The 27,892-nt window shown below is 34.6% G+C and overlaps 2 protein-coding genes across 3 annotated transcripts in view; both read left to right on the forward strand.

Moving 5' to 3' along the window:
• Window positions 1-27,892, forward strand: part of LOC123525859 (uncharacterized) — a 177,554-nt gene that overhangs the window by 18,915 nt on the left and 130,747 nt on the right. The window lies entirely within an intron of this gene.
• LOC123527781 (beta-1,3-galactosyltransferase 1-like) lies at window positions 6,605-27,313 on the forward strand. Of its 2 annotated transcripts, none has more exons than XM_045307446.2 (2): window positions 6,605-6,999; window positions 25,681-27,313. In XM_045307446.2, exon 2 carries the CDS (start codon window positions 25,743-25,745, stop codon window positions 26,796-26,798), a length of 1,056 nt encoding a protein of 351 aa, XP_045163381.1. In that variant the 5' UTR covers window positions 6,605-6,999; window positions 25,681-25,742; the 3' UTR covers window positions 26,799-27,313. The 2 variants fall into 2 exon arrangements, with proteins under 2 accessions (XP_045163381.1, XP_045163380.1); XM_045307445.2 differs by lacking the exon at window positions 6,605-6,999 and adding an exon at window positions 13,912-14,026.

A 27,892-nucleotide genomic window follows, 5' to 3' on the forward strand; every position in this document is an offset into this window, starting at 1 on the left:
AGTATTTTACCTAATAGCATTTTTAAAATGAAATGTAACACTGCACAACTGTCTAGATTAATTTACGCACATACTAATCTGGTATATTCGCTTTACAGAATAATTTGCCATCATTTTCGCCCAAATTGAATTCTTCCGCAAGACGTATTACCATTTCCAGTCCTGGTGTGTATAAACAAAGTAGCGTGATGACACGCCATGCATACACTGTGTATGTAACACAAGGAAACAGTTCCATAATACTGATCTAAATTTTACAATGACATATTAGAAAGGAAATTTTCTATGGCAAAATTATTTATACAATCTGGCAGTAATATTCGTTCGAAATAATTTCACTCGAGCTGCGCCCTTGTGAAATTATTACACCTGATGTATAACCACCTATCATGCATAAATAATGTTAAAACACTGCTTTGGTGTAAATTATTTTTTAATTACTGTATCACTAGAATTAAATATTTCTAGAAATATTTACAAATTTTGGACAGCTGGTATTGTTCAGTATAATGCTTTGATTCAGTAAAACAGTTCTCTTTCAATAGCAAAATGTTTTTTTTTCTGTAAAAAAAACTGTTTACAATAAATAAAGTTGAAATCATCATGCATTTTCCTATTCTGTACTTAGATTAATGTTGAGTACAGAAAACAGTGTTTCAATTTATTTTTTGCCCAATGAAGCTTCAATACTTAAATTATTGAGAAATATACATACAAGTTGGAAAGCTTGTTTCAAGATCTAGCCTCTCAAAACAGTATAATTAAATAACTTAACCTGACTAAATAATCTATTATAAGAGTTAGTCTCAGTTACACTACACTGTATAGCGTTAACGGCCGTTTAACGTATAACAAAATTTCCAATCCGTTCGTGTCCATTCACATGCGTTTCTTTTCCGTTTCTCATGCGGCACCTGCACTCCTTGTTCTGCGAAATTCGTTCCATCCAGTGGAAGGTTTTGAGCATGTTCAAAATTTAGAACATACACCACCGGACAAAGTTGTCCGTTAGATGTACGGTAGCAATACGCTGATATGCGTTTTGTTCGTTACTCGTGCGTTCCCTATTCTGATCTTGACCGGTTCGCATCCGTTCTTGTCAGGTTTACATTCGTTCTTGTCCGGTGGACCTGATTCACGGCTGTACCACTGCCGAATGATGCAACGGATGTAACGTATGTTCAACGGACGTAAACTGACAAGAACGTTTTGTCAGTTTCTCATGCGTTGCGCTTTTGTTTTACACGGTACAAGTCTGTTATTAGTAAGGTGATATCCGTTAATTGAACATTGTTCGTCCTGTATATATGCGTAAATCTTGCGGTCATTGTGTGTTTTATGAGCCCAGAACACCGATATCGAGAGCATCGAGCAGCAGCGGGGAATGCCTTTCGTCACCGGATAACTTTCTGTCACAGTTTTTATATACATTTGGCGTCCGTTAACGCTATACGGTGTAGTGTGACTTACACATAAGGAGTTAATGTCAATCTACTTCACATTGCCATTTCTGTGCAGTGCAGGACATGCATACTAATAACATACATTACAAATCAGACTGTCATTGTGTAACATAGATTCCACTAGATGTTTCTTCAAGATATATTAATGATTTTGAGTTTTTATTTGGTTACAAATATGAAACAGTTTCCAGAGAAATGGCTTCATTTTCAGTGTGGAATTGTCAATCAAATTCCCTGTGGCATGCTGGCATTAATCAACAGTCACTTTAGGTGACACTGAACCTTTTCAAGATCATTAAACTTTGATTCCAAAGATTTCATTACATGTTCTATGAAATTCTCCAGATATCACTATAATTATACACGGCAGTTAACCAACAATAAGATAAGATACATGTGTTCCTAATAATTTTCTGAAAGCCATGGTCATGCAGTCATTTCAGTTTCATCATTATAGCAGTTACTGTAATGGCTGTGTTAAATGTCATTGAACACTACTGATGTAAAAGTTGTATTATACTGTACTGTTTGTAATCTAAAAACTCATAACACTATATGAGTAAATTTATGAATACTTAAAAAGTACACAGATTTTCCTAAAAAACCTATGTTTTTCTTATCCAGAACAGTAATCACCAGAAGCTCCGATATATGCATTCATTCACTGTTACTGGAGACATACAGAAAATGTGGTTAAGAAATTTCAAAAGACACCTGACAAGGTTTAAGTTAACTGTGAAATGACAAAAAGATGAGCAATCAATCTAAATTCCAGGCCAAGATGAACTTATTCGTATATTCTTGTGATTCAGTCATATACATTGAAAATGCTACAGTACAACTGTATATACTGTGATTCACATTAAACAAGAACTGTACAACTGTACAAACAGTCATAACTTGCCGATCGGTCACACATTAAACCGGAATCCACCTAAAAACCGGAATACACTTTCCATAACTGGAATACACCTGTATCTTTTTAATTAGAGGTATTTCTGAATTTTTTTTTATAATTCAATCATATATATCATAAATAATTAACATATGAAAGTAAAATAAAACACGTCCACTCAAAACGATAACCGTGCGGGAAATTATCATAACCGAAATACACCCGTATTTTATGAATAAATGGTACTTTTGTAGGGTTTATTGCAGAACTCATTTGTATATAATATAAATAATTAATTTACAAAAGGAAAATAAAATATGATGATTTGTCAGTTTCCGCATATTAGTTGTGTGCTAAATTACACAATTGTTCTTAGTATTCATATATTACTATGTAGTTAAGTACTTTTTGTTTTGTGTAATAGCAGCACATAAAACACATGACATGCTACTGAAATAAGAATACGGTCATTGTATTTGGCAGGCATCGTGGGATCAGATTCTCCCTTAGCTGTTGCAACCGAGTATACTGCTTGGATCAGGGGTAGTTAATTCCACTTGTACACCTGACCCAAGAGGCAAGATTTACAACACGTTAGTCAGAACTAGTGCAGTTGTACATATAGAAATACTTTTTTAGTTCAAATAAGTATATTTCACTAATGTATACTTTTCCCTGTCCTCATTTAGATCAAAAATCTTGAGACAAATGTTTGAAATAAAAAAAAATCAGACAATTTCATCTGAAGAACTTTAAATGCATTCTGTCACTTAGCACTTTTTCACAGTAAACAATACTTGGTTTACAGCCACATGTTTACTGTGAAAAGTACTAAGTGAAAAAAAGAAGAAGAAAAATCAACTGTTCGTCAAAAAAACAAAATAATCCTTTATACCAGATACTGATAATGATATCATACTTAAAGAAAAAACAACTAAATGGCACAATTATTGAAAAATATTTGTCACTTGGTACATATACTGGGTGCAAACTTGATATAGTTCGGTGCGAAAAAGCGCCAAGTGACGTAAGGCACTTAGCACTGTGTCGCATTCAAATGGTATATCATTTTCACTTAGCACTTTTTGACCATTTTGTTATAAATTCATTTAATGACTTGCTATAATCTTGATATTTTTACAGGACATGGGCAAGGTCACAAACACTTGATATATGAAAAAAAGTGATTTTTTCAAAAAATGTCACTTAGCACTGTGTCGCATTCACCCCTCGATGTACGTTTACATGTTCGTGTCCGTGATAAAGGACTATTAGACCTTTATAACGGACACGGACAATGTAATCGTACTATGTACTCTGATCAAAGTCTGGGGAATTTCTCAAAACACAAAAATTGAAACACGTAACCACAGGGATTCGTTTCATTTTTAAAAATATTAAGTTTTTCCCCAATTTTTCAAGGCACAACATATCTTTATTATTCTTGGCAATGTTATCTACTGCTGCGAATAAATCTTGTCTCAAAGGAGAACACAGAAGAAGACTTTATATCAACGTATACACTTGATGAAAAAATACCATGTTCAGTTTAATAAAACGTCACATACCTGTAACTTACTGTCTGCCATTTGATAAAATACCTTTTTTAATTTTGTAAATTCATGAGAATTATTTTGCCAGTCTATCAGCAAGCAGCGCAATTAAAACAAATTTCATCGTAGTGGCAGAAAATACATTCTGAACTAAAGTCATTGGACGGTAGCTGTTTCTTTGTATAGGTAAAACAATTCTGATCTCAGCTCAAATAGCCCATGGCTAGGTCTCTTCACTCAAATATGTATAGTTTATAGCAGCACATTATCCATTAATTTAGAAACAGCGACTTTGACCCAAACAGCTGTAATGCAATCGCAAGATGATTTCTTTATAACCATGTTATTTCTCAAGTTTGGTGACAAAATGTCATTCCAAACTTTAGTTATTGACCGAAAACCTTTGTTTCTATTTTCAGTAACAAACAAGTTGAAATTAGCTACCTGTAAACAAAGTTTCGTCGTAACATCTCTTTGTTAATAACAGTAATTGAGCTCAATCAATTTAAGCGAATAAATATGGCTATATTGTACTCACGCCGGCTTCGGTGTCGATGTTGCTCATAGCTCTCGGATCGAAGTTGGCCACCTTCTAAATTTTAAAATTTCTCTTTCGATAACCTCATATTTTGTAATAATGTTGGTTAAATGTTTAGGTCAACCTCCTCAATGCCTTCTTAAGTACAGTCCCTAGGGTAAACTTCTCATATGCTCCAACTCTTTATGCCTGTACAAGCGGCAATGGCTTCATCTCGTATCTAAAAAGTGTAAATTAACCTCCTCAATGCCTTCTTAACTACAGGTCCTATAATAAAAAAGAAAAGATTGATCTTGTTAAAGGGTAAACTTCTCATATGTTCAAAATCTTTATGCCTGTACAAGCGGCAATGGCTTCATCTCGTATCTAAAAAGTGTAAATTAACCTCCTCAATGCCTTCTTAACTACAGGTCCTATAATAAAAAAGAAAAGATTGATCTTGTTAAAGGGTAAACTTCTCATATGTTCAAACTCTTTATGCCTGTACAAGCGGCAATGGCTTCATCTCGTATCTAAAAAGTGTAAATTAACCTCCTCAATGCCTTCTTAACTACAGGTCCTATAATAAAAAAGAAAAGATTGATCTTGTTAAAGGGTAAACTTCTCATATGCTCCAACTCTTGATGCCTGTGCAAGTGGCAATGGCTTCATCTCGTATCTCAAAAGTGTGAGTAGGCAAGTAAGAACAAACAGTAAACCACATTATTTATTTTGTAATAAAGTAAGCTTCTTAAATAAATAGGTACTATTTTTGTGAAATACTAATGTTGTACAAACCGGAGCGGAATATATTGCAAAACTTAACTTTCGTTTTGAACAGACTCTGTATCACTACTCTCCAAAGTGATAACGTAAAACAGTAAATCTCTGAAAATCGATATTCATAAATGCAAGTTACAGTCATTTATGTTCTTCTGATATATTAGTATTCTCCCAAACACACCCAGACCCTTAAACCTCCCTTTTACACTCATACACCAACCGTCAGTTATTTTTGTAATCTCTGTTCATATTCCTTTCTTTTTCAATTCCTTGTGTATCTTTTAATTATTTTAGAACACCCCACCCTTTCCTAATCAATTACAAATACGTCAAAGATCAGGATTTTTTTTTGTAAGCATATACAGCATGCAAATTTGAAGGGTTACAATTTAAAATAAAATGCGCTCTAATTATGAATTTACAGATTCTCAATACACACCAAGTACAACAAGTTACCATGGTTCCTAAAACATGTTTGAGAAAAACCCCCAAATTTGACCGAAGTACAGAGTACATTTACATTTACATTTCCATGTCCGTATCCGTGATAAAGGTCTGTTAGGACACGTTTGAAGAAAAAAGAAAAAACCATACTGTATCCATTACACATGTATTAAAATAATCGTGTGTTTATAGCGGTATCGGTACAATAATCTATACATGGACAAACTAACATGGGATTACGTCACAACCGTGTTTTAATTGACATATAATCTGATGCACATCTGTATTTAGTGCCATATGCTATTTAAGTTTTAACAACCAGCAGACAACACAGAAATACACGCAGATTATTATTTCAAAGTGACAATTTTTAATAAAAGAAAAAGTTCCAATATTGTTGTTGCCTTATAAAATCCCTATATATATACTCATAGAAAGAAGTCCTATATGTAAAACATTTCCTATAATAATTATTTGCAAAAGAGTAGAATATTGGAATATCAGTAGTCAGTAGTTATTATACACTAGTCAGACGTAGGCCGTAGCATATTTACTAATACATCACCTGTTTACACTCTTTACCTGTCCTCTATTATTATGTAAATTAGTTACAGGTCTTTGGTGTACGCCGATTGGCTATTGATAATAGACAATCGCCATTACATCTGAGAACTGCTATATCTATGAATTATACATTCATATATATTATTGAATATTAAAGTCTGTTTATTTACAAATTACAGTGTTACATCATTAAACCGACAAGCCCCTTATAGAACCCATAATACCCCAAGCACTGAGAAAGCCAAACGGCGACACTTCATTTATAGTAACTCTGTTTAGTTCTTGATGGAAAGTTATAGCATCAAAGGCTGATAAGTTTTATATACGTGAAATTAGTTTAAACATATTTATTCCCAGCAATACATGTACAATTTAAACACATACATCATAGTTAGAAAGGATAAAAATGAAAGACTCCTTTGTGGACAAAATAATTTGTGCAAATACTTGAGCTCTTAGTTGTACCGGGATAATGAATATAGTCTAAAACAACAATTTAATTGAATATCATTGTAAAGACAATTGTGATGGATAATTTAGAATTCATGTGAATTCACAAGACAAAAAGTAGAAGAAAGGATAGAAAGAAGGACTAAGAAGATGTCTCGGTGAGCTGTCTTATAAAACTAAAGGAATCTCTTGCTATCAGATATGTAGATTAGTACATGTGATACTTTTATATACAAATCATGTGATCTGACAATAAGATAAAAAGTAGAAGAAAGGATAGGAAATTACAAATACGATATTGATCTACTTTGGTGATACAGGAAAATACAGGTAAAAGTTTTATTTATAGTCTTCAAGCGGAAAATACATTTTCTAGAAAACTTGTTTTGATACTGTAAATGCGTACAAAAATGTGATAAATTTCATCATATTCCTAATGAAATCTTATATATTTCAGAACAAAAATAGAAAACAAGCACTCAGTTTTGATTGTTTCATACCATATTTAAAATCAGGATAAAACTTGAAAAAGAAATTTAAAAAAAAAGCCAAAATAAACATAACATTAAATGGTCTTGTTTTGGGGTATGAGCTTGGGGTATGAGTATGAATTTGGTGCTGCAGGTTGTAAGAGGTGTTTGTTTTCGGCGTAGCTGTCTAAGGCAACTTTTGACCTACTTAAAGAACCAATAAAAGTTGTAAACTTACAATTCTTCAACCAATAAAAACAGCGGGACTGGACAGAAATGAATGCATGCCTACTTTAAATTGGTGAAATTAAAATACTGTTTTACAAAAAAAGTTTCGTTACATTTCAACGGAGTATTACATACTTGCAATAGATACTGCCTCTAATGACATTTGTTGGAGAAACACATAGGATTACTGTAGACAGGAGTTATTTATACACGTTATATTGGAGTTTTACATGAATGATGATTGGTTTTTAGTACGTGTACGAATCTTGGAACTCCAGATTTATGTAACTATTTATGTATAGTGTAGTTGACGGTCGTGGTGAGCTCGGCTATCTCCGTAAATTCTGTTATGTACTTGCGGATTGATTTCTACCGCTTGATTTAACTAATAGGTATCAGGATATAAGCCTCAAACGATCCAATATGTAAAATACTGGACTGTCTTTACTTAAAACACTGTTTTTATGACATGACCAATAAAGAAGTACGTATAAACAATTGACGTAAAATATTCATAAATTAATTCGGTTTTATTTACTTTATCGCATTTAATAACAGCAATCTGACTAAAGTACTTGATCTTCTAAACGAAGATCTGAGAATGACCCATTCACATTCGTCTTCTGTATATTTTGGATTTCCAATATTGCTATTTTTATTTTCGCAAATCTATCTTTATTTTAATCAATCAGACGACATGTTCGAATGTCAAAGAGTAAGAAAAATATGCAGTCAATCCAGGGCTCGAACCCGGGACCCCTCGCTTACAGAGCAAGTGGCCTACTGACTGAGCTAATTACACATTACGACATAAATAGTAAATATCAAAAATCAAGGCTAACTATAGATTTGCAAAATGTTGTAAGTTCAGCTCTGGTTGGCTAGCGAAAGGGTCGTCAGAACGAGGCTATCAGTAGCTCGTTCTCAGATCCTAAGCGTAGCGAAGTAGGAGATGTACTTTAGTCAGATTGTTAATAACAGTTAATGTTTGATTATAAAATACATATGATAAAGACTCATGCAAGGTTTCATCAATTTATATCAAATACTTTTTGAGCTAGGCGCGTCACGAACTTCGGACGGACGGACGAATGCAGGAGTGCACGGACAAGACAAACTCTATATGCCCCCACCACTCATGGGGGGTGGGGGGGGGGCACACTAACTGAATATAGTAATGTGAATAAATAGAACCACTTCAGTTCTATGTACAAGACCCGTACAGCTGTTTTGTAGTGTCAATGGGTACACTTGAAGTTGAACATTGGACTGGTTTCATACCGACTCTTATTTCTTCTGTTGCCTTCATGCTTCCGATCTGTACTATAATGTTATTAATCAAGCAATTTCATATTAGCCTTGTTATTTGTCCAAGGGTTGTCATTTGAACTGTAATAAAAACTGCTTTAAAAGTAATTTCCTTTTAGGGTGTAAGCAACGAGACACAAAAGTGTACACATATGTGTTAATCAAGATAATACAACCAGCCAAGCACAGAGTATACACCCCCATGCCTCGTTTAATTCTTATCCGAAATTGTTTGCAGTTTACAACTGACACTCTTGTTCGCCAGTCTATCCATCCATTTTTCAGCATGTGAATCGCTATTTATCATTGCACAAATAGTCCGTACTATCAAAATGTCTGTTAAACATAAGTCTCATCCTTTTAATTAATCCGAGTTTCGCATATTTTCTCATTATTTTCCCTGAAAATTGCCAGAATTTCTGGCAGAAAACACTGTTTGTACGCAATACCGAATAAGGGAAGGTATCGTTGTAATCTATAAAGACATACATCGACACTGAACGTTTGCTCAGTCATTACATGAACATTTTAGATGACTTTTTTGTGTCAAAAATGTTAAAAATATTGTAATCTATAACTCTGATGTAAAACAAAATGGCATCATTTAAAAATCTAACGAAAGAGACTTCTCCGTATCGGCCCTCTCTTTTGAACCAACCGAAATGCTTGGATTCGTATTGGCCCTGTTTTCTCGTATTGGCCCTGCTTTTATCATATTGGCTCAGTTATATTTTGTATTAGCTCCATCTGTTTTATATGATGTTCGCAGTTGGTCTAATACAGTGTTTAATATTGTAAAGTTGAATAATAATTTAATTTCTTCATCGTTTATATGCATAATTCCTCATATATTCACCTCTGCGAACTTTACCCTTTCGTTTTAGTTTTCTGGCTTCATATGAAAACTGTTCCTTCCTTCTGGTTAAATCAAGGTGAGCTGTTGTGACTTGTCATTTGTCCGGCGTCCGTCGTGGCGTCCGTCGTGTGTCGTCCGTCGTCAGTTCTGCGTCGTCCGTCAACATTTGCCTTGTGAACATTTGTGACCCAATCTTTATGAAACTTGGTCAGAATTTTAGTCTTGATGCTTTCTAGGTCAAGTTTGAAACTGGGTTATGTGGGGTGAAAAACTGGTTCAGTAGGTCAGATCAAAGGAAAAGCTTTTGAACACTCTAGAGAGCATTTTTGACTCAATCTTCATGAAACTTGGTATGAATGTTAGTCTTTATGATCTCTAGGTGAATTTTGAAACTGAGTTATGTGAGGTCAAAAACTAGGTCAGTAAGTCAGATGAAAGGAAAAAATTGTTAACACTCTAGAGACCACATTTATGACCCAATCTTTATGAAACTTGGTCAGAATGTTAGTCTTGATGATTTCTAGGTTAAATTTGAATCTGGGTTATGTTGGGTCAAAAACTAGGCCATTAGATCAGATCAAAGGACAAGCTTGCGAACATTCAGGAGACCACATTTGTGACCCAATCTTTATGAAACATGGTTAGAATTTTAGTCTTGATAATATCTAGGTCAAGTTTGAAACTGGTTTATGTGGGGTCAAAAGCTAGGTCAATAGATCAGATCAAAGGAATAGCTTGTGAACACTCTAGAGACCACATTTGTGACCCAATCTTTATGAAACTTGATCAAAATGTTAGTCTTGATGATTTCTAGGTCAAATTTGAAACTGGGTTATGGTGGGTCAAAAACTAGGTCAGTAGGTCAGATCAAATGAAAAGCTTGCGAACACTCTAGAGACCATATTTGTGAACCAATATTTATGAAATTTAGTCAGAATGTTTGTCTTGATGATTTCTAAGTCAAGTTCGAAACTGGGTCATGTGAGATCAAAAACTAGGTCACCTTGTCATATCAAAGGTAAAGCTTGTGAACACTTTAGAGGCCACAGTTGTAACTCAGTCTTTATGAAACTGGTTCAGAATGTTTGTCTTAATCATTTTTATGTCAAGTTTGAAACTGGGTCATGTGAAAAACTAGGTCACTAGGCCAGATCAAAAGAAAATCTTTTCAACACTCTAGAGACCACAATTTAAGTTTGAAACTCATGAGAATTAGTCACAATGTTTGTTTTGATAATCTATAGGTCAAATTCAAATCTGGGTCATGTGGGGTCAAAAACTAGGTCACCCGGACAAACCAAAGGAAAAGCTTAACACCCTAGAGGCCACAGTTGTAACCAAATCTTTATGAAATTTAGTCAGAACGTTTGTCTTGATGATCTTTAGGTCAAGTTCGACTCTCGGTCATGTTGGATCAAAAGCTAGGCCAGTTAGTAAGGCGAGATCAACTCTGGTGAGCGGTATATAGGGCCATCATGGCCTTCTTGTTAAATAAATCGTCTATTTACCACTTCACTTTTCCAATTTCCAAGTCTGTGTGCATTGGCTATGTCACTTGCTGATCATTCAATACCGGCTTCATTAGCATAACTCAAGAGTGTGCTCTCTTCGTCCTCATTCATATCTCCCGTGTCAGCTGGAACGCCAGAAATGTCCAGCATCATGTGTCGGCCATTTTGTTCCAGTTAATTGCCATTGTTGGCCGTTTTCACACAATAACTTAATGGATTAACTTTAAGCTCGACTATTTATAGAATAGTAGAGCTATTAGACTCGCCCATGCGTCGGCGTCGGCGTCCGCATCCCGATTTGGTTAAGGTTTTGTATGTAAGCTGGTATCTCAGTAACCACTTGTGGAAATGGATTGAAACTTCACACACCACTTGTTCACTGTGATAAACTGACTTACATTGCACAGGTTCCATAACTCTAATTTGCTTTTTTTACAAAATTATGCCCCTTTTTCAACTTAGAAATTTTTAGTTAAGGTTTTGTGTGTAAGCTGGTATCTCAGTAATCACTTGTAGGGATGGATTGAAACTTCACACACTTACGTACTGTGATAAACGAACATACACTGCACAGGTTCTATAATTCTATTTTGCTTTTTTACAAAAGTATGCCCCCTTTTTGACTTAAAATTTTTTGGTTAAGGTTTTGTATGTAGCTGATATCTCAGTACTCACTAATGGGAATGAATTAAAACTTCACACACTTGTTCACTGTCATGATCTGACATGCACAAAGCAGGTCCAATAACTCTACTTTGTGTTTTTTTTTGTGTTTTTTTTTTCAAAATTATGCTCCTTTTTCGACTTAGCAGTTTCTGTTTAAGTTTTTGTATGTAAGCTGGTATCTCAGTATTCACTAATAGGAAAGGATTGAAACTTCAAACACTTGTTCACTGTCATGATATGACATACAGTGCATAGGTTCAATAACTCTACTTCGCATTTTACAACATTACGCCCCTTTTCCAACTTAGCAGTTTTTGGTTAAATTCTTATATGTAAGCTGGTATCTCCGTACACACTAGTGGGAAAGGATTGAAACATCACACACTTGGTCACTGTTATGAGCTGATAAGCACTATGCAGGTTCCATAACCCTGTTTTGCATTTTTACTAAATTATGCCCCTTTTTTCGACTTTTGTAATCATTCAAATTGACAAGGCTGTTGAATAGTCGAGCGCTGCTGTCCTCCGGCAGCTCTTGTTTTTCTCGTAGTTGCGATACCTCTTCTTGTAATTCTTGTGTTCTGGCTTCTTCTATAAGCTCAACTGCAGCTTTAAGGTCATGTATTTGATCAGTTTTGAGCCTGGCCGCAACTTGTTCCAAATCTTGTTAAGAACACACTGTCAGAATAATTTGTATATCTGATATATTGATAACGTAACACATAAGCACAGATAGTGATTGACTCCCTTTTTTATGTTGCTATAGTTATTGTTGAATTGCTGTAATTAATAGAATTTGGGTCATTTGTGGCTGATTTGGGTTCATTATGTGAATGACTGGGTCCCAGCTTCGCACATTATGCCATATACAAAAATTAAAGGGAACCAGATATTTGATAGAGCAGGTACTCGTTGTAAGACACAATGTATAAATTTGGACCAATCAGAAACAAGTTCTAAAAATAGCACGTCTGCTGGGGTATAAATAGGTAGATGAATGATAGAGAGCTCATTCGGTATCCAGCGGTTGAAGAAGACACATCGAGGATTCAACTAATAATTTATCCCAGTACCTTGAGAAGGAGACTATTGCAGTCACCCTGTCAGGGCGGATAAATTATTAAAAAGAAGACTTTGGAAGTTCTTAGACTAAAGAAGAGTAGCAGAATTTCGATAAGGTTTCGAGCTATAGGGCCAGCGCATAAGAGTTTTACCTTAAAGGTAATTGAATGCTATAGACCATAGCATATATAGGCTGAGCATCGGGAAGCTGAGACAGAGACCCAGAGTTTGGTAATCTACTGAGATAGTAGGAGGGTTCCAGCTTATAGACGATTCAGCATTATTGGCGAAGTACAGCCAAGGCATCGGGGATAATACCTATATGGTAGTTGAATGCTACATATGATAGCATATAGACGCTGAGCATCCAGGAGTCAGGGCAATCTTATAGAGTTTGAGAGGACAGAGGCCGAACATCTATGCGATAGGACTCGTATGTTGTTGATTCAAAGACATTGTCTGACGGGAACTTCAACAAAAAGACCAGTCAAGTATAGAGTCTCCAGCCTATAGGGGTTTGAGTTAATTGAAAATTGTTAGTTTGAAACTTTTAGTGATTTGCCTGATCCCTGAAATTGTATAGCTCATAATAAGAAATCATTTACGAATCATTGGTACACGAATCATTTAGGCAAGGTAGCCAGAGGAAAATTCTGTATCTGAGATATTTGGTCTCACCAGCTTTACGTTTTAACAAAGGACATTCTACATCGTTTGTCAGCTAGTCTAAGACATAGTCACCTTAGCGATTGGACCCAAACCATTGTTCAAGATACTAAAGGCGTAGGCACTTCCCTGGGTCATATAACCAGTATCCTGACACACACACTGGTACCGTGAGTTTACTTTCGGTTTAAGATTCTGAGTCTGATATTTCAGTGGCGGGCGGTGTATAAAGTATATAATTACAAGCTTCGCTTTCTGACTCGAAGTTTGGTTGGGTTTAATGTCCCTTTTAGATTATACTATGGGAATGATTTGGTGAATATGCATATATCGACCATATACTAGTACATGTATTTATCCGTTTTACGGTCAGGGTGGGAATGGCGCGGATCAGTTGTCTATTTTGTATTTTTCCATTTACACCTACCCAACAAGAATCCGGTTGAAAAATAAGATTGTTACTGCACTTATCCCGAAACTTTCCGAACACCCCTCGTACAATGTATCAAATATTTTACAGTTAACAATCAAAAGGTTAACATCCATTTAGTGAAATAAGCTCGGATATTTGGATGCTTCATTGCATAAATGTGAGTGTAGCTTTATTTATATGTTAATTGTATGAAATATTGATACTGAATGTCTTTTCTTTCATAAAGTGACAGAAGTTTAGGGTTTTCCAACGTAAATACCGTTTTTTTTTTTTCTTCCTTTTTAACGTTGAATTTATCGCTATGTTACAACATCTACTTCAGTTAAAGAAGATTTTTATGGAATTTCAGCTGTGTGGTATTGATATATAGAGGATATTACATTAGTGTCTTTTCATATTGGATTTATTAAACGAGTTGAATAAAATAACAAAATGCGAGGCTTTGCCGGGCATTTTATCAATTTTAATCGACGCGTTTAATAAATTAAATGTGGAGAGTCACAAATGTAATTTTTTTTCACATGTAAGCTTTCTTTGTCGGGACATCAAACATTCTACTTTCTTTTCCTGTATAAATAAGTCAATTTGACCGACGTATCCTACTGCTTTATTACACTAGTGTATTATCAATTTTAAATAATAGGGGATACTTTTTGTTTGGAGTGAATATGGAATATATCTCACTGAGAAGTGAGAACATTTCAAATAATGTGAAAATTTTCTCACTTTAAGGTGAGTGAGATATTCTATATTCACGAAAAACAAACAAATTTTCTTTTTATTTTATGCTTAATTACGTTGAGATTATGCATTTTGCAACAAATTTTAATCTCAGCGCGGGAAACAGACGCGCATAAGCGGGCATGACGTCAGACATGTTGTGATGTTAGAAAGACGCACACGACATAAAGTTCAATTTTATTTTATTTTTTGCTGCATAACGTTATAAGTTCAATTTTATTTTATTTTTTGCTGCATAACGTTATGAAATACTCATTAAGTAAAATCATTTGAATCGAGAAATATACTATAAAGAACAAAGTGCGACTACAATTGTCATCCTGTTTAAATAAACAAATAATTTAAAATTTATACACAATGTACAAATAGATCTAGATCGGCATTTACGGTGAGTGATATGCAGTGAGTGATTACTGATAAAATACAGTATTTCATTAGTTAGCATAAAATAAATGGTTTTATTGAAATGTATACTGTTTGTAACTTTAATGATAGAGGATAATTCCTTTGAAAAACATATACAGTTTAGCTATAAACATAATTAGTATGATAAGAAAACTGCCGGATGCTGTTCACAAATGTTGATAAAACATGTAGAATATAAAATAATATCTTTAAGAAGATCATTTTGCAACCAAGCAAAACAATGAAAGACAGACTGTTCAATAGAGAGGTAATGGAAATGTGCAACACCCCTCACGCCCTCTATGACCGGCTTGAGCGAAATTCTATTATAATAAACTTGATTGTTCTCCATGATAACAAAAGGACAGGAAAATATAACAACATTGAATTCAAGGACGGGGAAACTTTAAATATAATAAATGTTTGCGTGAAATATGTGTTTAACGATAAAAATGAGCAAAACATACCAGATGTTAACAGACTAATACATACAGCTACTAATATTACATTATGTACATAGTAAACCCTATGTCGGCTAAATTACGATCATCACATTCAAGGGCAAATATTAACTTTGCAACTGACACACGGGGTTCCTTGGAAGAGTCATTGTGATAAACTCTTTATAAGTGTGTTTAATCTAGTTTAATTAATTTATCTACGATTTCTTTGTTTATTCTGTAATAAACCCGAACGAATATTTTTATCCTTTTGATGCCCCCATTAAGGGGTGACCCCGTTTTTTCCCGCCATAGGCAATTTAGGGGTTGAGGCGCACCCCTATTTGTCTTACAAATATAAGACATTTCTATCTTACATTCTCTGTTTTTATATATATCATAAGACCAATTTAGAAAACTCATTCGAAATTCATAGCTTATGTTTTTACTTTACGCAATGAAGCTTTTGAATAGAATGGTTTTCCGTGATGTATGACACAATTTTTATAATAATGTAAGTTTTAGATTTCACTGATAAAAGTGTAAAAGCGACATCATCCAGTTATGCCTGAATTTTCTGTCTACTGAAAAACAAACATTTACGAAAGAAGAACATGGAACAATATGAGCCGCGCCATGAGAAAACCAACATAGTGGCTTTGCGACCAGCATGGATCCAGACCAGCCCGCGCAGTCTGGTCAGGATCCATGCTGTTCGCTTTCAAACCTTATTGCAATTAGAGAAACCGTTAGCGAACAGCATGGATCCTGACCAGACTGCGCGGATGCGCAGGCTGGTCTGGATCCATGCTGGTCGCAAAGCCACTATGTTGGTTTTCTCATGGCGTGGCTCATATATTTATGGCATTATAGTTCCTAGTTCAAGTGCAATTGAGATTAACCTTGCTCAAATAAAAATAAATAAATAAATTATTTATCCACTTATAAAGTAATTCAGAAACAAGTAACAACAACAGTAATATAAGATTTGGCAATGGCATTGCTATTTCAAAAGTGTGTACATACCCCAGGTCGAAATTCAACTTTTTGAAAATTTGAATTTCGATCTTCGAGCTGGCTCGAAATTCAACCCTAGCTCGAAATTCAACTTTTTGAAAATTTGAATTTGAATGACTTTTTTTGGTGCTCACGAGTGAAATAAAATTGATATTTCACTGACACAAACAAATTCTCTTTTTATTTCATGTGTAAAACTCTACTTTTGTCGCGTAATTTATAAAATATCGAAAATCGCGCGAAAGATCAACAGAAAGCATAACGCAAATGACGTCATTTTAACGGCGTCATCGTCATTATGGTCCCCGGTATTCACAACACTCGGTATACAATTTGACTTCAATCGCGACGGAGGAACGGAACTAGTTCGGCAAAAACAGTGAAAATAAAAATGATAATCTACTGTTTCAAAACTGTGGATTATCACTTTTATTTCATTGAGAAAACTCTATAATTCACTGGAAAACATAAAATAAAGTAAGGTACGTCTTCAAAAACTGAAAACCATCCCTTCATTAAAATCAAGTCATCATAAAAGTTTGAAGCAAATAATGTTATAAATGTAATTCGATTACTTCCTTTAAAAACGCACGAAATAAAGTGTAAACTTGATACGTACAAGCATAAGGCTACATAAAATACCTTCCTGGTTTCTCTGTATACTTCAACTTAACTCCTGTCAACAAAAATAATTGTACATAAAATAACTTCAACTTTCGTAAAATTAATATTAAAATAAAGCATTCTCATTAATCGTCGGCATATTGATACCATGTTTAGAAATAAGAAAACTTATCACAGTGAAAAATACGTATTTTGAAATTTTTGTCGTATGAAAACAAAGATAAGGTGTCTCTACGCCTACAAATGCACAGAATGGCAGAATATAAGGATGAATTCCGCTGTTAGATATACTTAGTAAAGTTCCACGCAGTTTTACGTCAGCGTCAAACATAAGTTATTTCGTGCTAAGGTACGTGTCTGTGTTGATGCTCATGTTAACATTACATCTGTACTTCTGATATCCGATTACTTCCAAATACCCACTGGCACCAGATCAGAAAGAAAATTCCTCCGTACGTGTTATACCCTACCCCTAGGTATTCTATAAGAACCATGGTCATGAACGGGAAAATATACTAACCCGTTTCAATCGCGCATTTCATATCTAAAACACGCAGTGCGGTAAATGTTTACTATGGATATCAAGCAAGTGGTAATTTATCTTGCATTGTGTACCGGTCACATGTTTTCAATACATCTTATCTTAGAAAAACAACGCGTAGTTTATAGTTATTTCAACGTTACACAAAAAACTTGCTTGAACTTCCCTGGTGAAGTTCCGTTCTAGATTACAAAACCATTCTGATTAGCTGTTGTGAAAATGTATGTCAATCGTCATTTTACTACATGTGTTCGCTAAAATGTGAAAATGCAGCATAAATGTGCAAAATGAATAAAATAAACAGAACAGATGCAGACCAATGTACGATTTCAAATTAAAGATCATATACAAGATGAATTTCATTCATCATTTCGAGTTTTAGTGTAAAATTGTGATTTTATTTAATTCTGTTTTTGTTTGTTTACGTTTCGCCAAACATGTGCACACTGCCGTGACCTCTAGACCGGATGTTCATTAGGGAAGGTCAAGCAAGTTTTTTCAGTAACGTTGACGAAAGCATAAATATGTTGATAATCTCAGCAATATGGAATATTGAGACAATATGACTGGTGCAAGATGGAAGATAAATTATCGCTTGTTCAATATACTAGGTACCCATTCACCGAACTGCGCGTTTAAGTTGAGAAATTTACGATTGAAACGGGTTAGTGCACTTTCCCGTTCATGACCATGGTTCTTATAGAATACCTAGGGGTAGGGTATAACACGTACGGAGGCATTTTCTTTCTGATCTGGTGCCAGTGCAAATACCCACTGTTTGCGGTTAATATTTCCTTGTTATTGTCATTAAACACGATCATAATTGTATTCATACCGCCATTTCCGGGAGTAACTGTGACATTTTATATCAAGCACGATTTTAAGACCTGCTTGCAAAAATGATACAAGAACCATACCGTCAGCTTCGGTAGTTGATTGTAAATGCAGGTACCACAAATGCTTGTCTGTAATTCACGTATACGTTTTTCTGTAAACAGTAAATATAGCAAAGGTGAATTCTTCCCTCCTTGTAGCATAACTTGTTGAAAGGTAAACCAGTCTGAGTCAAATTGTCTCTATCGCGTCTTGTCATACTAGAATGCAACTGGCGGAAGACTAAAGATTTTGTGGGACCGATGTTATAGCTTGATGCCATACGCTATTAAACGCCTGTCTGGTGTCCAGAAAACAAACTGAAAGTTTACTGGAATATTCCTTATTGTATAGAATAGTTTCTTTTTACTATATAAAAGATATCATTAGGCACCCCAGTTGTTCTTGAAAGCCTCATTGTTGACTGTTTAATGTTGTAATAATAGTTGTTTTCGATCTGTCTAATAGAACCTATTTATACAATTTCAATACAATATGACGTTAGTGTAATGGCGCGGTATTAATGAGTCCGCGCTTCATATCAGTTGGTATTTATGCATTACGCAACATCCATGTAAACAATTTTGCCAGAGTGTTTAGACTAATTGAACCGCTGCCCTTTATATGTTTGTAGCAGACAGTATCAAAGCCTGGGGCTTTTCTAAGTGGACAAGATTTTAACACAGTGCTTAGCTCATCGGGAGTTATGGAAGTGCTCGAATCTGCACCGCAGGTGTCTCTGGAGTCTCGGTCAGTGTCTTCAGCATGTCGTTTCTAATTCTCATCATATTTATTATAGGACTGGTCAGCCCGGTGTAAGTATAATGTGACTGGGTGGGGTATCATGTGTCTACGGCGTGATATTCCAGTGAGGCAGCACTATAAAGTTAGGCATTGTGCTCACTGCAACAAGTAGACACCGTCGTTTATATGACTGAAACTTTGTTGAAAAAGACGTTAAACCCGAACACACACACATATTTATTATCCATCAGTGTATACAGATCTTTAAAATAACGACCTCTTTTTGTGTTATTACTTCCTGACCCCCCATAAACAACATCGTTGAATTTGAAAGACGAGTCTTGTCTACTATTTGAGCTCTCACGTCCTTTATTCAACATTTTCCAAAATAGCATGGAATCTACTTCTGCAGTTTGCTCAATTTCTTGGTTTAATCTGGAACAACTGGATACGGGGACTGGAATGCGGCATTTATCTTATCTTATGCTGTCGTCCAATCGAAGCGTATGCCGTAGGTTATTCTGTTATTACCCACACACTTACGCCTTACAGTTTAACTCGTCCTTTCAGTGAAAGTCTGGGGAAGCATTTGTTGAATTTTTTGTTGAAAACAAAAGTTCTGCCATGAAATTATTGCCTGCATATGTTTTTAAATGGAAAATATTTACATTAATGTTACATTTCGCCTTGTGAAAATGGCTAAATCTAGGTTTGTCTTACCCAGAGAGAAAGATGTCGTTTTTTGCATGATATTTGCCTTGTTGATTCAGAGTATTTAGAACAATAAAATTAGGACATATTTTGATGGAATTAGCAAGTCGAAGCTGTAAACTGTTGCCTGAAAATATTTGTTTATGATATTGCTTTGTTCTTCACCATTTAAATGCAAGTTAAACCTAGAGATTTTTTCTGCAGTTTTATCTAAAAGTTCAGAATACTAAATGTAAATTCGTTGTCGGCTTTTTTTTTTCTTAAAAAAAAATCATTGTTATTTTAACTTAAATAGATCGTATTTTTCACACATCGGATTTAAGATTAAATTAATTTTTGGAGTTTAAAAAATAATCTCGTTTGAGTCATTCTCTGAGTGCAAAAAGAATGTTTCTGTATGTAGAAATCTGACATTATAAACAATAATTATAATTATGGCTCTACAATATTAAGAAAAGTGTCAGCTTCCTGTTGACATTTTATTTATTCAAATCAAACAAAAAAATCGGTCCTTTGATAAAGGGTGCAATATTTATACAAGGAAGTGAGCTCGAGTTAATTCATAATAATTAAGCATATCACCACATGCCGTCGCATGCTGTTTTTCCTTCAGAATCCCTTTAGATCAATCTCTGTCTGATCATCTAATTATCGCCACTTAACATGTGACTGGTAAACCCTTTGAACAACAAGTGTTATAGCTCCATGATTAACATTAGGGAATATGCTAATTACACGCTAATCGATATATATATATAGTTTATTTACGTCTCATCCAATATACATGTTACAATTTTCACAATTGTCATAATAAAAAGTGAATGTATCTAACATGTTATTGGTCATTCAATAAATGAATTATAAGAGAAACAAAAACAGATTACATTCATATACTAATTACATTGCATAAAATTCAGATTACCTCCGCTAACCTTTATATTTAAAAAACTGCCATAAATTAAGTACTATTAAGAAACTGAAATTTGAAAACCGTGGCACTATATGCGCATTATAAAAAATGCCTTAAAAAAGCAGATATCATCCATGATCAGATCAAGGGTGAACTGGTTAGCAGTGGTAATCTGAACTACGATAAAAACTTTCACTTAAATATATCTGTAAAAGAGGTAGTTTACATCTTTATACACTAAAATTCATATGAACTTAAAAGAAGGGTAAGAATATACCATCTGAAACAACAAGTATACCAACATTGTAGTTGTATTTGTTCCTTAGAGTCATACCGTATGTAAATTTATTAAGGAATACATGTAATACAATTGAACAGTTTACTCCAAAGATACACAATGATGTATTAATCATTTGCTATTGAATCTTTCCAAGCTAAACAGAAGCTTGTGCGACGTAAGGGCCACCACCATCAACACAGTTGCCTCCCCTATACCACAAAGCCCCTATAATCAATTTCTGCTTAATTTAGACAGATCCAACACCATGATTATTGACAGTGATACAAACATTTTTTTCTATAATTTAATATATAGGAAGTAGCAGGATTTTGCAGCGGTCTTGGCCATATCGATAGTGGCGAAAACAAAATATCGATCGCTAACGACTGGTCGATATTTACAGGTATGGACGACAGCATAGTACAGATAAATGTGTTGATTTATACGGACTGTCTACTCCCCGTATTAGAGCTTCCTGGTTTAATGTTAACAAATATTACTAGCCTAGTGATAGAGCCTCCGCTTCGAGTGTGGGAGGTCGTGGGTTAGATCCCCGGCCGCGTCATACCAAAGACGTAAAAAATGGTACTAGCAGCTTCCTCGCTTGGCGCTCAGCATTAAGGGGATAGTGCTAGGACTGGTCAGCCCGGTGTCAGTATAATGTGACTGGGTGGGGTATCATGCCACGTATCTACGGCGTGATATTCCAGTGAGGCAGCACTATAAAGTTGGGCATTGTGGTCACTGCTACAAGTAGACACCGTCGTTTATATGCTGAAAAAATGTTGAAAAAGACGTTAAACCCGAACACACACACACACACACACGCACACACACACACACACAAAATATCTATGATATTGTCTAAATTCACGCTTTGATTCTTTTTATATCACATGGCACTGAGTGTTTATATCACGAGGTCTTCCGTTATTCAACGATATCTTTCTTTTGTCTGACATGCTGTTATGGAGTTCAGATAATGCAAAATTCATTCTATTACTGCATAAAATTATAGATTATATTGGTAAGATGTAATACAATTGAAAATGGAAGAACAACTTCAAACTGGTTTTTAATTTATTTCCAACTAGTTTCGGCTTTCAATGCCTTCATCAGGGGTATAATGTTTACAAGCAATAACGTTGATGACGTAACATGACGTCATAACAACGACGTCAAAACGTGTGCAACAGCATGGCGTAATTTAACATTCAAAAACATTATACATATTGGTAAAATGTACAATATCTATCATAGGGCTTACATTTTCATGGGTGATTTTAGCGCTAACCATATGCACAATTTCGGACATGTTTTGAGGGAGAAGTTATCATTGGACTTCTTTAATAACTGCTACCTTTTGCTAATAAATACATTAGATAGTTGTAGAGGTATTATGTCTTCATATGTTTCATATGAAAAAAAAAATGAGTTCACATGTCGTCACCTTAGCGCAAAAAGTGAATAAGTCCTTCTTTAAGTCAATGCAGTTATCCACTTCTTGCATTGAGGTGACGATGTTTTCCAACTGAAATGCACGATTGTTTAGTATTTTGTCAAATATTGGATGGCCATTGTTTCAATGTTTCAAGGCGATGCCATTTATTGTTAAAAGCTTTGATTTTAGTAATGTTAATTGAAAAAAGTTAGCGATAGACACATTGTTAATTTTCAAAACCTGTTTAAAGATGATTTCCAAGTAGTTTAAAACCAACATATGAGTAATGGGGATATAAATAAATAACTTATAATATCTCCTAGTAGTCACGTTGATAAATGCAGAAGAAAAATCGTTTCCTAAAAAACAATTCAAACAATATTTGAAACCAAACTGGAAGAGATACAAAATTATTTTGTTGAGGTGCAGCTTTTAACTGTACGCCAACAATTCTGTCATCATTAACTGTCAATGGTGTTATATAGCTGTCTAATTATCTGTTCCGTAACAACGCTACAACACTTTTTTCCTAGTTTTCTATAACCAGGAAAATTAAGGTCTGAGTTCGAAACAGCGTGATAATTGTATTCATTCTAGCATAAAACTGCTGTTATTGTCACTTTTCGGGGATGTTTTAACAGGAGAGAAAACGTGTGTTAATTCTCGCGCTCGCGTGCTGTTATAACACCTTTTTATATATGCGCGTTCCGTGGCAAAGCGTAAACGCCATTCGGCCCCAAAACGGATAATTCAAAACGAAATGACGTCAACGTAAAAAACAACTCAGACATTCCCGCGCATTTCGTGGAAATTTAATGACGTTGAGTGACATTCTAGCATAAAACTGCTGTTATTGTCACTTTTTGGGGGTGTTTTAACAGAAGAAAAACGTGTGTTAACAGAGAGATTCTCGCGCTCACGTGCTGTTATAACACCTTTTTATATATGCGCGTTCCGTGGCAAAGCGTAAACGTATTACGGTCACAAAACGGATAATTCAAAAAAAGAAAAATCCACAGCCGATTGCATATTTTTACTGCATTCGGTTATAATTAGAACGTTATCACAAAGTAAAACACTTTACTCAGCCCTTGTCGATTTTGAAAAATGCTTTGATAAATTAGAACGTTCTTATATGTAAAACTATACTTCGCAGACGACGCAGTTCCTTTTGTCCACACACCAGAAACTTTGCAATCCATGCTCAATGAGCTTTATCGATACAGTTCAAACTGAGGTATGAAAATCAAAACAATATAATAAAAAAAAAATTATTTGAACAAAGAGGCATTCTGCTTTTAACTTCAAATTAAATAATGATACATTAGAAAGTGTGACACAATTCAGATACTAAGGAGTTCTGTTACCCGAGAATGTACACTGGCATCGCACGCAAAAATATCTCGCGCAACATTTGCTTTATGTTCTTCATAATCTTTATACATGCACCTGTATTGTATTCAATCAGTTAGAATTAAAGGCTGAAGATAGATGTAAACTGTTTGATAGTCTTGTTGGTTCGGTACTAGACTATGGCGCAGACGTTTTTGGATATGACATAGCAAAACATGATAAAATGTATTGAATTAATCCATTGAAAATTTTTACGGAAAGTACTCAATGTTAGAAAATCTACAAATTTAGACGGTTTGTACGGAGAGGTTAGCAGACATCCAATGAAAATACAATGGAAAATCGTACTCCTTAAATACCGGCTGAAAATAATAAAACTTGACGAAAATAACTTACTACGGAAAAAACGTATACTATCCTTAATTATATAAAAATGACGCTAACGATGGAAATTCATACAGAAGAAAAATAGTCTTATCACATCAAATGTATGTAATAGAAAACGAGTTTCATTTTCTTTTTAGTATGTCCAAAATATTATGATTTACGAAAACAATATTTTAAACCATACTTCTGCAGATGGCCAACGTTTAAAAATGTGAAACACTAATGACACGCAGAATTTCAAAAGAATTAGACAATTTAGTATGTATATTTCACATTTCAAAATAGGGAGCAATCAGATATCTAAATGGCTTCGCTTTATTATTGTTTAACAGCTTTTTCTGTAGGATGTTAAATACTGTTACATGTTTTCACCTTTTTCACATGTTTGGTAATTGTATCTGTATATGTCTATTCATGCACTATGCAATTTTTTATGTTGTTATGTTACGTTACGTTATGTTATGTCACGTTAATTACGTTACGTACAGTACAGTACATCACGTCACCTCACGTCATGACCATGTCATGTCATGGTATGTTTTATACTTCATGCATGGGATGATTTACCGAGTGCATGATAATGTTAGTTTTCCCCTACTTGGATTCTGTGTTGTTAAATAATCTTTATAGGGAATCGATCAAACTGATTTATGTCGCGAATAAGATATACTATCGAATGAAATATGTGGTCTTCCAGCAGTGCATAGAGCGTCTGACTTCGGATTTTTTGGAAGAATACGCTTTTTCTTTTTGCGCGGTAAGCGTCCACATAACTTGTCCGAACCGCAACGTCTTGAACTTCAGTACAAATATGGACAGTATTGTTTTTTTATTCCAAAATCTACCTTTACATTGATACAAACGAATATTTCTGGGCAAGCTGATCCGGGACTGTAACTCTTCCCGATTAAGGCATTGCCTTATTTCATATTATTGTATGATTCCGTTAATCTTTACAAATATTTCAATTCCATCTTTATTACAGGTTTTCGAAATCGGTCAATGGCTTAAATTGTTTAGTTAAAATAAAATCTCATTAAACGTTGCACTGTCCGATATAGAATATAATGATTTGATGTATATAATACCCAAATATTCTAAACGATCACGTTGAGAAATTGTTAATCGCTGATTGGAGGAGAAAATGAACTTGAATAACATTTTAATCAATAAATTGCTCGTCAAAATCCGTTTTAGATACAAAAATCTAATTATTTTGTTTTCAGACCTGAACTTGTATTTCGTCACGTTTCTGACGATATCAAGTATGAATGCAAGAAAGGGCGTTATAAAATAGACATTTATTAAGCAGTTAATATCAGAATCTAATTATTTTGTTTTCAGATCAGTATCCGGTTTTTGCCATAATTCGAAAGAAAACAAATCGTCGTCTATGTAGTAACAGTATGGCGTTCAGGAAACATAATATGTTAAAATACCTAATGTTTGTTTTCGTTGGTGCATTATTTCTTGTAAAGTACAAGCCTTTATGGACACATGTCGAGCACCCTGATCTGGATGAGTATTCTTATTACGAAGATATAAAGAATCTTAAGTACCCAGTTAAAGTACAACCGAACTTAATTCGCATCGTAAATCCGTCAATTCCAAAGTTCCCTATTACCAGTTACGCTCCATACCTGATTGAGAACCCATACCTCTGCAGCTCCGTTTACAATTTGACAGTACTTGTAGTTGTGAATACTGCGGCAGATCACTTTGAACGCAGACAAACAATCCGAGAAACATGGACAAATAGCACATATTATTCTCATCTAGCCACAGTAAGGGTGCTGTTTCTACTTGGTAGAACTGAAAACCGTATTGTTCAATCTGGCATTCAAATGGAGTTTGAAGAACATAAAGATATTTTGCAAGGTGATTTCATAGATTCCTACTTCAATCTGACACATAAAGGTGTAATGGGCTTAAAATGGGTCACAGAAAGGTGTCGTAATGCAGAGATGGTTCTTAAAGTGGACGACGACATTCTTGTGAATATGTTTCTTTATTTGTATAAACTTAGACATGATAAAACTCTAGAAGCGGTGAATGTCTACTGTGATTACGAGTCTGAAGAAGTTATCAGAGATAAAACTAATAAATGGAATGCCGGTGAAGACCACTTTAAAGGGATAAAATGGTATCTAAAATTTTGCAAAGGCAAATTTGTGAGTATGACTAATGACATAATGCCGTCGTTATACCTGTCTGCTTCAAAAACACCATTTTTTCACCTTGACGATGTACTGCTTTTTGGATATGCGATGCACAAAATCCCTGGCCTGAGATATCAAGCACTTGCAGAAGAAGAAATGCAAGAAAATAGTTTAAAAGCAGAGCAGTGTTTAGAAATTCAACGAGAAAAGTGCAAGTATCTTCTCATTCACGCAAATAGTAAAAGTGACATGATAGATGTTTGGTCTTCGGTCAGGAATCATTACAGATCTATTAATTTATGATAAATAAGATTAAAACGAGCAGTAAAATGGACAAAATGGATATTTGGTTTGTAGTCATGAATCATTTATAAACTTTACATATTAAGAATGTCAATCAAGTGAGTGGTGAAGTGATCATGACAAATATTTGGTACTGAAATATTTTATGAAATGTATTTGTTTTCTTTTGAACTGGATTTTAAATCTCTTAATTAGTTCTACAAGTAGATGATAAAGTGTAACTGTTTCGAGATTTGTAACTTTTCTAAAATGGACTGGTCCATCATTCAATTTAGCCACTACCACTTATTATTCAAAGGGGCGTTCACTGAAAATATATTAACTGGATAGCGAACAGTGCAGACCACGGTTGTGCAGGCTGACCTTGGTCTGCACTGGTCGCAAAGGCAGGATCATTTGCCACCAGCAGGCTGAAGGTTAAATAAACGTTGCTATATTGTTTAACAGTATTACACGACTGTAGAACAATCTGTTTTTAATATTGTTGATGAACTAGAATTAAATTGTTAAGTGTCTATTTGTTATCTAATAAACATTAAATAGTTGATGAAATATATAGAGGCTATGTAAGATCGGAATATATATCACCTAGCGAACACCATATGCAATATTTTCACGAGTGGCACAGCCACAAATGAAAATGTGAATTATGGTATTCCGGGGTGAAATATGTTTTGATCTTGCAGAGAAACAAACATATTTTCTTTTTTTATTTTGTATTTTCAATGGTTTTAAACAAATCCATTTACGTGCGCAACGTCATAATGTCGTAACGTCATGATATATATGTAGAAAAACTGTCAAATAGTTCTATGACATTTTCTGGTTTCTTTTAGGTTTATTACGACAAAGGGTATTTTTTATGGTCCTGTAAGTATTTACGTACAGCTATATCTTTACTTTAGGGATAATACACGTTTTGTTTGTGTATTAACGTCTGCAGAAGCCCACGAGACCGAAGGTCGAGTCACAAACATATCCCATGGGCTTCTGGAGATGTTAATACACAAAACAAACGTGTATTGTCACTATTTTTGTATGAAAAACATGAAATGACGACTAAATTTATTGTTTCCATCAAAGAAGTATAAAAT

Source organism: Mercenaria mercenaria, chromosome 3 (assembly GCF_021730395.1).
Source record: "Mercenaria mercenaria strain notata chromosome 3, MADL_Memer_1, whole genome shotgun sequence".
Taxonomy (NCBI): Eukaryota; Metazoa; Mollusca; class Bivalvia; order Venerida; family Veneridae; genus Mercenaria; species Mercenaria mercenaria.